The following is a 13,797-nucleotide window of genomic DNA, read 5'->3' on the forward strand; positions in this document are numbered from 1 at the left end:
CACTGGGCATGGTCGCAGCACCTCCCATATTTCCTTCATCGTACATCGTCCAGTCTGGGAATGGCTACCAGCGGGGAAGAGAAGCCCTTTCTTTCTCTAAATACTCTGATGATATAGTCGTTCCTTTTCCTCTGACACAGTATCTAGAGTTTCCCTGAGACTGAGTTTCAAGAGCCGTGGATCTGAGGTAAGGGGCTACTTATAAGCATCTAGCACTTGAACAATCAAAACCTGTGTGGTAATTTCTTTGTTTCTGCAGGTGATGCTGACCCTCAGCTGTGCAAGAACTGATGTCTTCAAACATTAAACAAAAGAAAAATTGCATTGACTGTCAGTCATCTTGGTTTTAGATGTTGCAGTGTGCTGCCAACTCTACGGACCGTGAACCAAATCTTCTAAATACAATAATGTTCACTGAATAATGGGTATTATGGCCTGTAAATAAATGCAGCAGGATAACTGGGTGCCAAACTTCTACTGCTAGTGAGCTGAAAATACATTCCTGTGTCTAAGCCGCTCCCCAAGTAACACAAAAACATTGCTGGCATGAGTAAACCCATCATATGTTCCTACATCAGGTTTCTTACAACTGTGTATTGAACCGTAAGAAGAAAGTCGAGTTAGTTTTGTTCACCATTTTTTTTTCTGATTTGGTGAACATGAATTTCCTGAATAACCCATAACTATCTCGCTGGCTGACGAACCTTGCCAGCCCGCTCTCTGCAACCACAACACTCAAGTTTGAGCTGAGCTAACATTAGCTGGTTTTGTTGATGCTGTAAGGCCTCAGATGTGCAACCGTAAATGTCCTATGAATTTTTAGCACAACATTAGCATAGCTGTAGGATTTAGATATACCGATATGAGGTATATTTTCAATGCAAACTCAGTGCTATATTGATCATTCATTTTTTACATAATTAACCTCTGTGTTCATGTTCTAATTCAACAGTCCAGTGTTTGGACTGTCACTTCATCTTTGTTGGTGTAACCCTCTGAACAAAATGTTCAAAAAGCAAGTCTTGCAACTCCACAGCCATCTGAAATGCCTGGAAGGACTTAAAATGTTGGTTTTTGAAACATAATCTAAATTAAGTTTAAGTGTTCATTAAAACATAAGAATTGTACGTTCAGAATCATGGGTCATATCTATGGAGGCTTGTTTCCTGTACTGGGAAAAAACAAAAGTATAAGTCAGAAATGTTTTTTAAAAATAGCTTTTATGTTATCTTAGATTTTCAATTTATCCCAATATTTCATTTTTAAGTCAAAGTTCCACAATACTAACCTGAAGATTTTGACATATTGACTGTTTGAAAAAAGAAAAGAAAAAGCAGGCAGTATATAAACAATATAAGATTAGGTTGACAACTTGTTCCCCTTGGATGGTTACGCTCATTTGCTCCTAACTGTTCAGTAGATAGGTAAAACACTTCCAAGTTGCAAGCTAAATGCAGGTTTTACCAGGTGTGGTTAATCACTGTAATTGCAACTGCACCAATATAAAGCGAACAGCAACCACACACCAGTTAAAGCACAAACCTGTAGCAGCACTCCCCATGTTTTTCATCCCGACTTGCTGTAGATGACTCGTGCTGCTTTTTGAGTTAGACATGGGGCTCAAGCTTGTTTTGAAGTGAGTAGTGAAATTTAATGCTGTCTGATTTAGTAGTTTATCTACAGAGACTTGTTTGTTTTTTCACAGGGTTTCCTGCATTTGTTTCCTGCTTTTCAGCAGTGGATCTTGTTTCTCTGTAACAATGAAAGGTAAGCTATTCCTTCAACTTCAGAATGCCCAGAAGCTTAAATTAACTTTGTTTTACAAGCTTACATTTAGTTGAAATCTTTTAATTCAGGGCAAACTAGCCCAGCTGTAACTGCCAGTGCTAGAAGTGCTAGCAATAAAAAACAGAACTGATCGTTAACCCAGGCCTTTACCGATCTGGTATGGGGAATCTCATTCATTTTTTTATACATTTAAACAAATGCAGTTTCTGATCTTGTGTACCCTTGGCAATTCCACCATCTTAAATTCTACAAATTATACTAACTCTTGGGTCAAACTTCAGCTGATGTGGAAAGTGTGTACAGTGTGGTTTTGTTTTTGTTTTGTTTTTTTTGCATTAAAAATGCAGGAAAGCATGAGGCTTGGAATACAGAGACTTCCCCTATCGAAGATATAGTAATGATAGGCATAGTCTGGCTCGTCTGTTATTCCAAATGAATTTGGTGCGTATTATTTTTTTGCCTTTGTGAAGAAGTCATCTGGAGGACTAAGAGGAATGTTTACGCGTCCAATCAGAGATTGGCGGCATAGTCAATCAATTGATTCAACAACAGAGTTGATTGTTGGAGCATGGTTTGCACATGCCAAATCATCTATCTTTGGAGTGAATTTTTTTTATATTTATCTCACACACACGGGTAAGACTGTCTCAGGCAACTTGAACGGTTGTTTGAATGGGTGGTTTAATTCTCTGAGAATGTTAAGAGGATGGCCGATTTGGCTTGACTAATTTTATACCCAGAGATGTTGTAGGGTAAATTGTTTTGAGTAGCTGGGGAACTGAGCTCTTTAATTTGGATAGCATTAAAATGTCATCTGCTCTCTATAGCTTCATGCTGGTTTTCAACGACAACTTTATCCTGGGTAAATTTAGAAAGGCCAAGCACTACCCCCTTACTGCTCAGTTCTTACCTGTACTCCACAAAAGTGTGTGTGTGAGAGATCTGAAAGATGCATTGAATCCGTTTGTTAAAAATACCATTTGTCTGGTTTGATGCACTTAAGCTTAAAAATGAAACAGGAGCACTATCCTAATTCTCACCGATTTGGGGCAATAAGGCCTTTGACCCTGGTTGGAAAGATTCTGGTTTTAAAATGTGGGCTGCCAGAGGTTTGTGTAAAGTTGCAGACCTATTTGACAAGGACACCCTAATGTGCTTTAATGACTTGACATGGAAATTTGGCATTGCAACCAAACATTTCTACAGATCAGAAGCTTCATTTCAAAAACTCAAATCCCTAACACTGCCCACTCTAAACTCATTAAAGGACACAGCAATAAACCATCAGCTGATGAAGGGTTTAATATCCCGTCTTTATAACAACCTCAGGGACAGCTCTCAAACGTCCTCAGAAAAAAAAAAAGATTTGAATGGTGTCAAGACTTAAAGTGTAGAATAACCACAGCGGAATGTCAAAAAGCCTACTTGAAAGCCCAAACACAATCTATAAACACCCGATTTAATCTAATCCAGTATATATTAGAACATGTATCACCCCAACTTTATTAAACAATGTGGGGATAAAGGTACACTGATGCATTGCCTATGTGAATGTCCAGAAATCCCAAAATTTTGGACAGAAGTTTTAGATGTATTACAGTGTTAAGCTGAATCCATGTCCTAAATCCTAGCGATTTTCCCCACTGAGCAAAGTTCACCAAAAACCACAATCATCTGCCTGTTGCAGGCAAAATATAGCATAGCCAATAAATAAATATTTTGGAAAAAATGCAGGAAAGCTCTTGATTAAAAGAGCATGTGGACATGCGGCGAGTGCTACGCTGTGGGCTCTTGCTGAATGAAGCTAGAACAGCCACTGATGTTTCTTCATTAGTGACAGTTTTCTTGCGTCCACATTTTGGCAAATCCAACACTGAACCAGTTTCACGAAACTTAGCCAGCAGTTTGCTGACTGTAGCATGGGAGATGGGTGGTCTCGTAAGGTGTCTTGCATTGAAATCTGCTGCAATGACCCGGTTACTGCGTTCACCAGATATCAACACAATTTCGATCTGCTCCTCACGTGAAAACCTCTTCAACATGTCAATGACTGTGAAGAAAGAGAAATGTGTAAATAACTCATGAAAGAATAAAGTTAGGTTGAAACCGTGTGTGTGTGTCAGGTCAACTTGATGAGCTGAGCCTGGGCCTCCATGCATCATGTGGTCATTAAATGCACTATAACAACAAAATCTGTTCTCCAGTCTTTTACTGGGCAACCAGTCATTAGGTCAGCTTTAGGTTTTTGTGGACAATGTCAGACACTTTGACGTTTACACATTCAGCATAGGCAGACTTGGCCTTAACTGGCTGAACCTGACACCATCACGGTCAGAGGTGATGGGTTCCAACTTTCTTTAAACTGGCTGATATGCATGGGCACAAAGGTTGTTTTGCAAGTCACGTGATTCTGTCACATTGGATGAATGATGATGAAAAGCATAATGAAGTGAAAGGCAACACTAAAGCAACTACAACTCAAGACTTAAAATGGTGAGAATAACTCAAATGTACTGAAAATACTCAACCAAGACCCCAGATCCCAAAGTCAAACCATGGCCTGACAATTAAAGCTACAGTGTGTCAAAGTTTAACAGATGTCAGCAGCTTGCAGAATTCTACTGAATTACCTCCAGAAACTTATTTGCGTAAGCCTGGCTACAGTGGCTAGGATAACTTATTTTCATCTGTCAGAGACACCACCTTAAATTTCAACTGTAGAAGGCAGTCAGTCCGCTGTTTACCTCAGCTTTCAATGCCAGGTGAGACGCAGTTGAACGATTTATCAGCCGGAAAGTGACTGTTAGGGCATTGGAGCCTAATGTTAGCTTAGAACTGGCTGCTGGCTGCGCTTGTCAGCTTTCCAGAGATGAGAGGGTCACGTGTCTGACCTGGGAGCATGTTTTTGTGTTAGAGCTCTGACTTAAATGAAGACAACATTTTAATAAGATGCCAGTGGCGTTCTCTTTCCTTGTGTTTTTGTGAAGGGGATAACATGTAGGGTATGACGGTGCAGAATGAATCTAAATGTACCTTCACGCAAACACCTGTGACTTCTTTCTCCTTCGGTTTGCACATTGCATCTCCGCTCTCTAGCACCACATACGTAAAACACCATTAGTTGCATGGCAAATGTCCTTTCCCTCCACTGTATTCAGATATAGTGGCTTCCACAAACTGCCAACCCACTGATATTTATTCTAGATTAATTATATGGGTCCGGTTAATGGAAGATGTAATTAGACACTAATCTGTATATTTGAGTACAGTATCCTTTTTACTAAATTACTGATTTTACATTATATTTTTTGTTATATCATGAAGGCAGAAGAAATGAATCAAATCTACTCTATTTTATTCTAAGCGCTCTGATTTTGAACACATTTTGAAATGGGAGTTTCCCCTATCGTTGAATTTGTTGGTTTCTTCTCTTCATGTTTTCCCTCCATGTGGTTGTATGTGTTTTATGCAAACACTTGAATACCTCGGAGAAGACGAACACTGTTAATCTTCTCTGGCGATCCGCCTGGCTGTCACTGAAACGCCAGCATTGGCACTGAGTGACTTCAGAGAGCGAATGAAAGGAGGCACGAGCACAATCCTGGCCGCTTTCTCCTGGAGATGAAAGAGTGTGTGTCACAAAGAGCTCTTAAGTGTGGTTGTCTGTTTCTCTGTGCAACCTTTCACCTCTGCTGCTGCTGTGGCTGCAGCAACATTTCTACATGTGGAACAAAAGCTTCAAACAGGGGAAGCTGGTGCAATACTGAGCACTTGTTCTGTTTATTTAACAAAATGTCATCAAAGAAGGCAATAAGCTGACCAATGAGGTGTCGTAGTCACATCTTCATTATGTTAAACATAAGCATAGTGATGCGTGTTTGAGTGCACAGAGCTCTGAATGTAATGTGACAGAAGAACGTCCATAACTGAAACGTTGAATCAGCATTATGTATATAATAAGGGCCTCAATACAGAACCTTGTGGCACACCATAGGTGAGGGAAGTGGAAGATGACTGTACTTAAAACCTCAGCTTGGATAACAGATTCTGGTCATCATACCTCTTAGATTAAAATATATTACAGATGTTATATGCAGACGACAGCGTTTCATCGTGTCATCCTGCTGATTTATGAGCACAACCTTGGATAAATTTGTGATTTGCTCAGTTGCCTTGATGCTGCTGCTATAAACACTCAAGAGGTTTCACATAGTCCTGAACCTGATGGAGACTCTATATTGATATTGGGAACAGTGGAGCAGTTTTCACTGACTGAGTGCAGACTAACAACTGTTTAGAGCAATCTGAAGGCAACACAAACATCTCAAAGATCTGTTGCATATTCAAATGGAGTTTGGATTTCTGGCACTTCATCGCCTGGAAGAAGTTTTACTTCTTCAATTATCCGATTCAGGGTGCTTGTTAATTGTGCATATTACTATTAAGATATTTCTCTCTGATTTCTGCCAGTGCTGGACCCACCCACTATGCATCATATGCTTTATTTCCAGAAGTTTCTGATTGGAGCAAATTCCAACTTCACAGCCTGTACATGGCTGATTACTGCATGGAATAAGTGAGATTTGTGGGCATGCACTGGGCTGAAAATCAAGTTGTTGATGCAGTAGTTGAGCATTACACAGGCTGCAATGATCATGTGACTGTGCAACATGGTTTCTCTGCTTGTTTATTACGTGTCTGCCTCACACATGTAACATTTCAGTCTGGGCTGACTGATGTTCATCGGGTAGAAAGAGCTGCAGTTTTATAAAAGAGTGAAACATTTCCATAATGGCACAAACAGATTTCTGTGTTTGCTGTTAATAACCTGAAAAGTTTGTGGTTAATATGATTTTTTGATTTTCAGCTTTTCCTGTTGTACATGTTTCTGAGAGATGGAGCGCCACACTTTCAGCGCCATGCTGGACCCTGGTGTGCTGGGATTGGCTGCTCGGTGTCTGTCAGTCAGAACAACAAACGTGGTGAAATCTCTGCAGCGATTTCTTCTCTGAGTTCATGTTTTCAGGCTCAGTGAGAGACACTCCAGAGGACACCTGCAAGCTGCCTCGGATCACCCAAACTTCCTTTCTCAGGGCTCTCTGTGACCTTCATCCTTGACTCTGAATGCTAATCAGCTCTGACCTCTCCATCTGGATCCACTCAACATCACAGCGCTCCACCTGTTCCACATCTCCACCCAGGGACATTTTTGGAGGTGACATTGAAGCCAGACTTGAGTTTGGTTGTTGAATTTCCTTTTTTCTTTTTTGACTGTTGATGAAAATTTGCATTTCCCCCTCAAATCTCAGTATTTTGGAAGCGTGGTGATGCTGCTGCCTTCACCTTTGTCCTACATTTAACATTAAAGTCGCGGACTTGTCGGGTTCCTGTGCAGTAAAACAACAGTCTGGCTCTCCCTCACCTTAACACAGTGAGGAAGATTTAAATGAAATACTGACATTAATCTTGAACTGATCCAAAGCTTCAAACAGCAACATGACAGTAACTTTAAAGTGCAATTATTGTGCTCAATTTCATTCTTGGACTATGCTAAAGGAGCTTTGCATGATCGCGGTTTGTAATAATCCTTTATCTCACAGTTCCTGCTCCGTCTGCAACGAGCTGTTAGAAAAGGTTTTCCGTCTCTGTGAGTCTGCAGAGCTTTGCCTCAGCTCACCGACAACCAGCAGCCCAAAGCTTTCCAGCAAACTCCATCGTGGAAACGCTCATCTGGCTTTTGTTCAGCTTCACATTCAATTTGCATGTACAAACTCCGACAGCCTGCAATTACCTGAAGGGCCAATTAGATGCCAAAATTAATGATGTAATTGTTATTAATGATCTGTCCTCCATCTTTACCATATCAAAGGGAGGTTCAGTCAGTGGGTCTGAACACTCACATCAAACAGCTTTCAATCTGTGGGCATCAAGTACAAGTCAGGGCTTAGGTTTAAATTCAAACCACCATCGATATCTGTGAGTTTAAGGTCATTTGTATTACATCACACAACTTTATTAGTTTATGTGTGATGATGTGTGCCATCCAGACAGTGTCACTAACGAGAGCAGAGAACAATCAGGACGGATTTTCCCCTCATTCCCGACATTCACCCTGTTAGCTTGGTGCCATTTAAAGTCTCTGACAGACACTCCTGACGTTCCTGAGATATTTAACCTCATTTGTGTCTGTTATTAAGTGCACAGTATTGTTGTTCAGCAGCTGCAGATTCAAACAAAGATGAAGGATTCTTGAGCAAAGAATCTTTGATTAAATTGATCTGCTAAAGGAAAGAAGTACCTTTAAAGAGTTATCGGTTTAACAGTGAGAGGAAAAGCCTGTGAGCGGTGCTGTAAACACAATTTTACATTTTACTATAAACTGAAAACTCGGTGACAGAAAAATCTTGTTTTTACAGTGCTGACTTAAAGGATGAATTATTTTAAAGATTGTTTATGACTGTTGGGTGTTTTTTTTTTTTTTTTTTTTATTTATTTATTTTTTGCTATGACAAGAGAGGAAAAAAAGTCACGAACATATAAATTGTGTCTGTTTCACTTATTTCATTACAAAAATCCCTGATCTCCCTGCGTGGGCTGTAACACATAAATGGCCTGTATTTGTACAGCACTTTTTCTAGTCCCTAAGGACCCCAAAGCTTTACATATCCAGTCATCCACACAGTCACACACTGGTGATGGCAGCTACATTGTAGCCACAGCCACCCTGGGGCGCACTGACAGAGGCGAGGCTGCCGGACACTGGCGCCACCGGGCCCTCTGACCACCACCAGTAGGCAACGGGTGAAGTGTCTTGCCTAAGGGCACAACGACAAAGACTGTCTGAGCCGGGGCTCGAACCGGCAACCTTCCGATTACAAGGCGAACTCCTAACTCTTGAGCCATAAACACGTCATCAGAGCCACGAATGGGTCCATGCAGTGTCCGAATACTGGACACCAAATATATCAGTAAAAGTATTTGTCATCATGTCGTGGTAGCAACAACTGATTAGTTGTTAGTCTGTGTGATCAATCATGAACTTTAACACTGAAATCAGGATTTAGAAGATAAACTCAGTGATCATAAAGCAGGATGAGGTTTGTTTTTAAAATTCAGATTTGAGCAGAATTCCAACAAATGACATTTGACAAACACACAACTGCCTGTTTGACTCAATGGATCATTTTGGATTTGTGCTTTTAGTCGGATCTTCTCGAGCTTCACGTGGTGGTGGGGAAAGTACCAGAGGAACCAAAACTGTGGAGATTTGGTCCAAATGAAAGAGACGAAGTGAGTCTCAAGCAAAGAGTTTAATGTATAAAGAGCGTTAACAGGAAATGGTAAGGCGTTCCAGTGACTCGGACAAACTCTGTCATCTGTTTTTATGTCCAGATGTTGGAATATTGGGAATGAGCATAACAGAGCTCAGTGACAAACACAGGACGACCTCCTGCCTTCAATCTGAAGTCGGGATGATGATGATAATGATGAGTATCCATTTTTTTACATCCTCTCAAATGTTTGATGGAAAAATCATCCACACTTAAATGACCCGACAACAGGAAAAAAATCCCCTCATTTAAAGTCACAAGCAGAAGGTCAAAGGTCAATCCCGGTCTGCTCACAGGTCCTGGACTTGACCGGGTATCACGTAACAGTCTGCCGGTGCATCGTGTCCAAAGGGCATCATGTCCAGAGAGATCTCGGCCTCGCACTCGTGCCGCAGGATGGCGGGCAGCAGCAAGTTCCGGCGGTTCCTGGAATCAACGGAAGTGGCCGAAACTTTATCGAAGTCGCGCTCGAGCTCTGTCGGCGCAGCGCACACCTCCTTCTGCAGGGTGGTGTCGTGGTGGGACGCCAGCTCGTTACTGAAGTCCACCGCCTCCACCGCCGAGGTGGCGCAGTAGCGGCTGCAGCCCAGGATGGTGGAGAAGGCCTTCCGGAAGTCTGCGTTGAAGGCGTAGATGACCGGGTTCAGGGACGAGTTGGCCCAGCCGAACCACACGAACACGCTGAACGTGGTGTCGCTGACGCAGGGCGGCGCGCCCAGGCGCTCCAGGCGGCAGAAGGGAACCATGCAGTTGAGCACGAAGAACGGCAGCCAGCAGAACACGAACACGCCCATGATGACCGACAGCGTCTTCAGCACTTTGGTCTCGCGGCGGAAGGAAGTCTTCAGAGAGCTCTCCTCGTGCGCGGAGGCGCGGGCCCGCCGGTGCACAGCGCGGCAGCCCCTCTCTAGCGACGAGATCCGCCGGATCTGCGTGCGCGCGATGCGGAAGATGCGCGTGTACGTGCCCACCATGATGAGCACGGGGATGTAGAAGCTGATGAGGGAAGAGGAGATGGCATAGGTGCGATTCAGGCTCGCGTTGCAGTCCCCCGGGTCCGTGGCGTTCTGCGCGCCCGCGCGGTGCCAGTTGAGCTGCACGGGAATTAAGGAGATGAGTACAGACAGCGTCCACGCCACACCGATCATCACGCACGCGAACCTGCGTGTCATCCTGCGCTCGTAGCGGAACGGGCTGGAGATGGCCCAGTAGCGGTCCATGCTGATGATGCACAGGTGGAGGATAGAGGCCGTGGAGCACATGATGTCGAACGCCACCCACGTGTCGCAGAAGCGGCCGAACAGCCAGACGCCGGCCACCTCGGACACGGCCCTCCACGGCATCACTAGCACGGCCACGAACAGGTCGGACACGGCCAGAGAGATGACGAAGGCGTTGGTGACTTTGGAGCGAAGGTGGCGGAACTTGATGACGGCGGCGCACACCAGCGCGTTCCCCAGCAGCGTGGACACGATCAGGACGCACAGGACGCATCCGGTGAGCGCGCGGAGGCTGAGGTCACTCCCGTGCGCGGGGCTGTCCGCTGCCGCCGTGACCACTGGGTGCTGGCTCTGGTCCTGCCGCTGGTTCCGCGTGTGGTTGTAGAAAGTCTCCATGGACACTTGGACTGTCCCTCCCTCAGGTATACTGAATCCACGCGAGCTCAGAGCTCTTCAACACTTATATATAGCGCACGTGAAACGCACACTTCAAATGTTTCGGTCTGTAAAAGAACAACCAAAAAAACAACAACCCCGAAACAAAATCACCTCCAGGCTGAAGTGAAATATCTGAACCGAAGCGTGGAAAGTTCACGCCGAGTTCGTTTGCTTCAGTTTCTTTATGTTTTTAATGTGCCAAAGACGTCTGCTCTCGTGTTAACAGGTCACGGGAGAAACAAACACTTCCACTCACTGTTTAACAAACTTTGGAAACAGCAGTTTCATTAACGAGTGATCCGGTTCTCAGGAGCAGACCCAGGCACCATCTGGACATGTCTCCACCCGTCGCAGGGCTAACAGGTAGACAGAAGCACCAGCCGACCCGACGTGTGTGTCCCACTGTGGGAGGGTACCTGCAGAGAGCCACAGACACTCTAGCCGGGCCCGGAACCCCTGCTGCTGCTGCGCACACCTGTCTGTGCCTGTCAGGGTCTCTCAGGTGTCCGTCTGCGTTACCTTTAATGGACCCGCGACTTCCCGCGGGGATCAGCTGGAGCAGTAATTAAGTTCTGTGTTGGTTTCTTTGACAGAAATCTGAAGGTTTCCCGTTTTTCTTCAAGTTCAGGTGTGTCTGATGCGGATCCACAGCAGCTGCTTTCAGAGAAGAGCTCCTCGGAGTGAGGAGGTGCAGATCCTCGCTGCTGCAGAGCGAGCGCACTCACGGAGCCGCACGTTTGATGAAGGTGAGTCTGAACTGAGCTTTCCTGCCTGCAGGTCGTGAAACAGTTTGAGACTTCCTCGCTGTGTGTCGCTCTCGGTCCTGCACAGCTTCAGTCTTCGCCTCACAGAACCTTATAAATAAAACTGCTTTCCCAGCTGCTCTCGGTGACCTCCGGCGTTTATAAGAGTTCTTTAAAAAAAAAAAAAACTATAGTTTTAAAATCCAACATCATCAGCGGATTATAGAAAAAAAGTTTATCGTACCAGACAAAGAAAAATTAACTTACAGGTTTCGTTTCATTCATATATTTTTGTGGGCGCGATAATTAAAAGGATACGTTATAAACTCGTGTTGTTCGTTCTTTTATTCGTTTTTCATTTACATATAAAAGCCATTTAAATATTTTGCATGTACAGAGGCTGAATTCTGAAGCATGTTTTTTCTTCCTTTATTGCCATTTTTGGGTTGTTGTTGTTAATGAGCACCATAATAATAAAACGTGGGACACTGAGTCTGCGATGAGACGTAAGCTGAACTTTAACCTCTGTCATAAAAGAAAACGATATGAAATATAGATGTGAACACCTCTGATGGTCCACCAGCAACACGCGGTCAATAGATTAGTTATCAATTAATTATCCAGATATTAGGAAGAAAACAGAAGCTCGAAACATGATCACGTGTTCAGTTTTTAAGACTTTGGTGACGTCACTGAAGCTGTCAGGTGTCTTTCTTTCCTTCAAAGCTCAGGTGCCTCAAAGGCAGTGAAACTCTGCCCTCTGGTGGACACACGTCACCGTCACAGCCTGGCTTCCTGTTTCCTGTGATGCTGTCAGTTTTCACAGGAGTCCTGGGCAGTGGCGGTCCTAGCCTGTTTGGCGCCCTGGGTGAACCCTCCCTCAATCATAATTCGTTGTACAATGAGAAAAAGACAAATTGACAATGATTAATTAATATTGTGCTGGAAACAGTCCAAAAGATTCAGTTGGCTACATCAGTGTCTACTGTTTACTATCATAGCCAAGTGGCTTACAAACGTAAACAGACGTTTCCACTATCCCTGCTAATTAATGTTTTCTTGTTGTATCTCTGTGGTCAGTGCTATGAGTGGTTGAGGGTCACAGATGCCAACAGACTCCATAAACTGATCCACAAGGCCAGTAATGTTGTGGGGATGGAGCTGGACTCTGTTAGGGTGGTGTCTGAGAGGCCGATGTTGTCCAAGATAAGGACAATCATGGAGAACACCTCCCACCCACTCCATGACGTACTGACTAGTCACAGGAGCACGCTCAGTGAGAGACTGAGGTCACCAAAGAGCACCACTGAAGGACACCGGAAGTAATTCCTGCCCGTGGCCGTCTCCCTGTACAACTCCTCCATCGAACACACTGTAAACACTGCAATAGTTACATCCTTTTTACACACGCTCTTTTCTGCTCTGGAATATTCTCGTCAATCACCTCTGTTAATCCTTGATATTTATAATTGAGTGATCTGTATATATTAGTGCTATTTCATACATGTTTGGAGTTTAGTCTGTTACTATTTTTACCATTTCTTCTTGGAGCAACTGTAACCCACATAATTTCCTTAGGGATTAATAAAGTATTCTGACTCTGATTGGTTCAGGATGAGCTGCCATTATCCAATCACACATCTACTTATCTGCATCTTTTGCTCGTTTCTCCTCCTCTTCTATTTTTTCTAAACTGAGCACCTGATGGCTTTGAACTTTTCTTGTCCATCTTCCATATGTTTTTAATTTTGCACTCCAGTATGAACACTCATCCCCCAACCCGAGGATCACCACAACATAAACTAACAGACCTACACCTTAGTTCACAGGTTCAGTTTGTCTAAGGTTTATTTCTGGGATTTCGCACAACCCAGGATTCAGATTATGAATACTTGATGGGCTTGGATTTACAACATTATGAATGAAATATTGTGTGTGAGATTTTAAATTGTCAAACTGTAAATTTTAAATTGTTATTGATCCCTTTACCCTTGATCCTATTATCATTATTGATCCTAAAGTGTATATTTATTTCCTTACTCTTCTTATAGTTATTGTTTGTTTACTTGCACTGCTGTAACTGGAGCCTCGTCGTCTCGTGTCTCTATATACTGGACTGCAGGGGTTGGCAACCCTGTGCACGCGTGCCACCTGATGGTGCGACCATAGCTGGTCATCAGGCATACCGGGCATTTGCTCGGTGGGCCGATGGTGGGTTTTTTTTTTTTTTGTTTTTTTTTTCTTCCTTGTAATGGCAGAAACAATCAAAGGTGGTGG

At 43.6% G+C, this 13,797-nt stretch overlaps 1 protein-coding gene and 1 long non-coding RNA gene across 2 annotated transcripts; one reads left to right on the forward strand and one right to left on the reverse strand.

Annotated features, from left to right (window-relative positions):
- The first annotated feature begins 1,552 nt into the window (after nt 1–1,552).
- Nucleotides 1,553–7,589, forward strand: LOC308390776. The gene is made up of 3 exons (XR_013970496.1): nt 1,553–1,636; nt 1,706–1,767; nt 6,656–7,589. It is a non-coding gene; the product is annotated as an uncharacterized lncRNA (long non-coding RNA).
- A 1,552-nt stretch (nt 7,590–9,141) lies between these two features.
- Nucleotides 9,142–11,614, reverse strand: LOC308390880 (D(1)-like dopamine receptor). The gene has a single exon (XM_080873210.1). It carries the CDS (start codon nt 10,733–10,735, stop codon nt 9,410–9,412), a length of 1,326 nt encoding a protein of 441 aa, XP_080729336.1. The 5' UTR covers nt 10,736–11,614; the 3' UTR covers nt 9,142–9,409.
- Between the last annotated feature and the right edge of the window lie 2,183 nt (nt 11,615–13,797).

This window comes from Rhamphochromis sp. 'chilingali', assembly GCF_963969265.1.
Source record: "Rhamphochromis sp. 'chilingali' genome assembly, chromosome: 22".
Lineage (NCBI taxonomy): Eukaryota > Metazoa > Chordata > Actinopteri > Cichliformes > Cichlidae > Rhamphochromis > Rhamphochromis sp. 'chilingali'.

What these genes read in the sequence shown, in the direction of transcription:
- LOC308390880 (XM_080873210.1), bottom strand. Translation starts at nt 10,735, where the DNA reads ATGGAGACTTTCTACAACCACACGCGGAACCAGCGGCAGGACCAGAGC.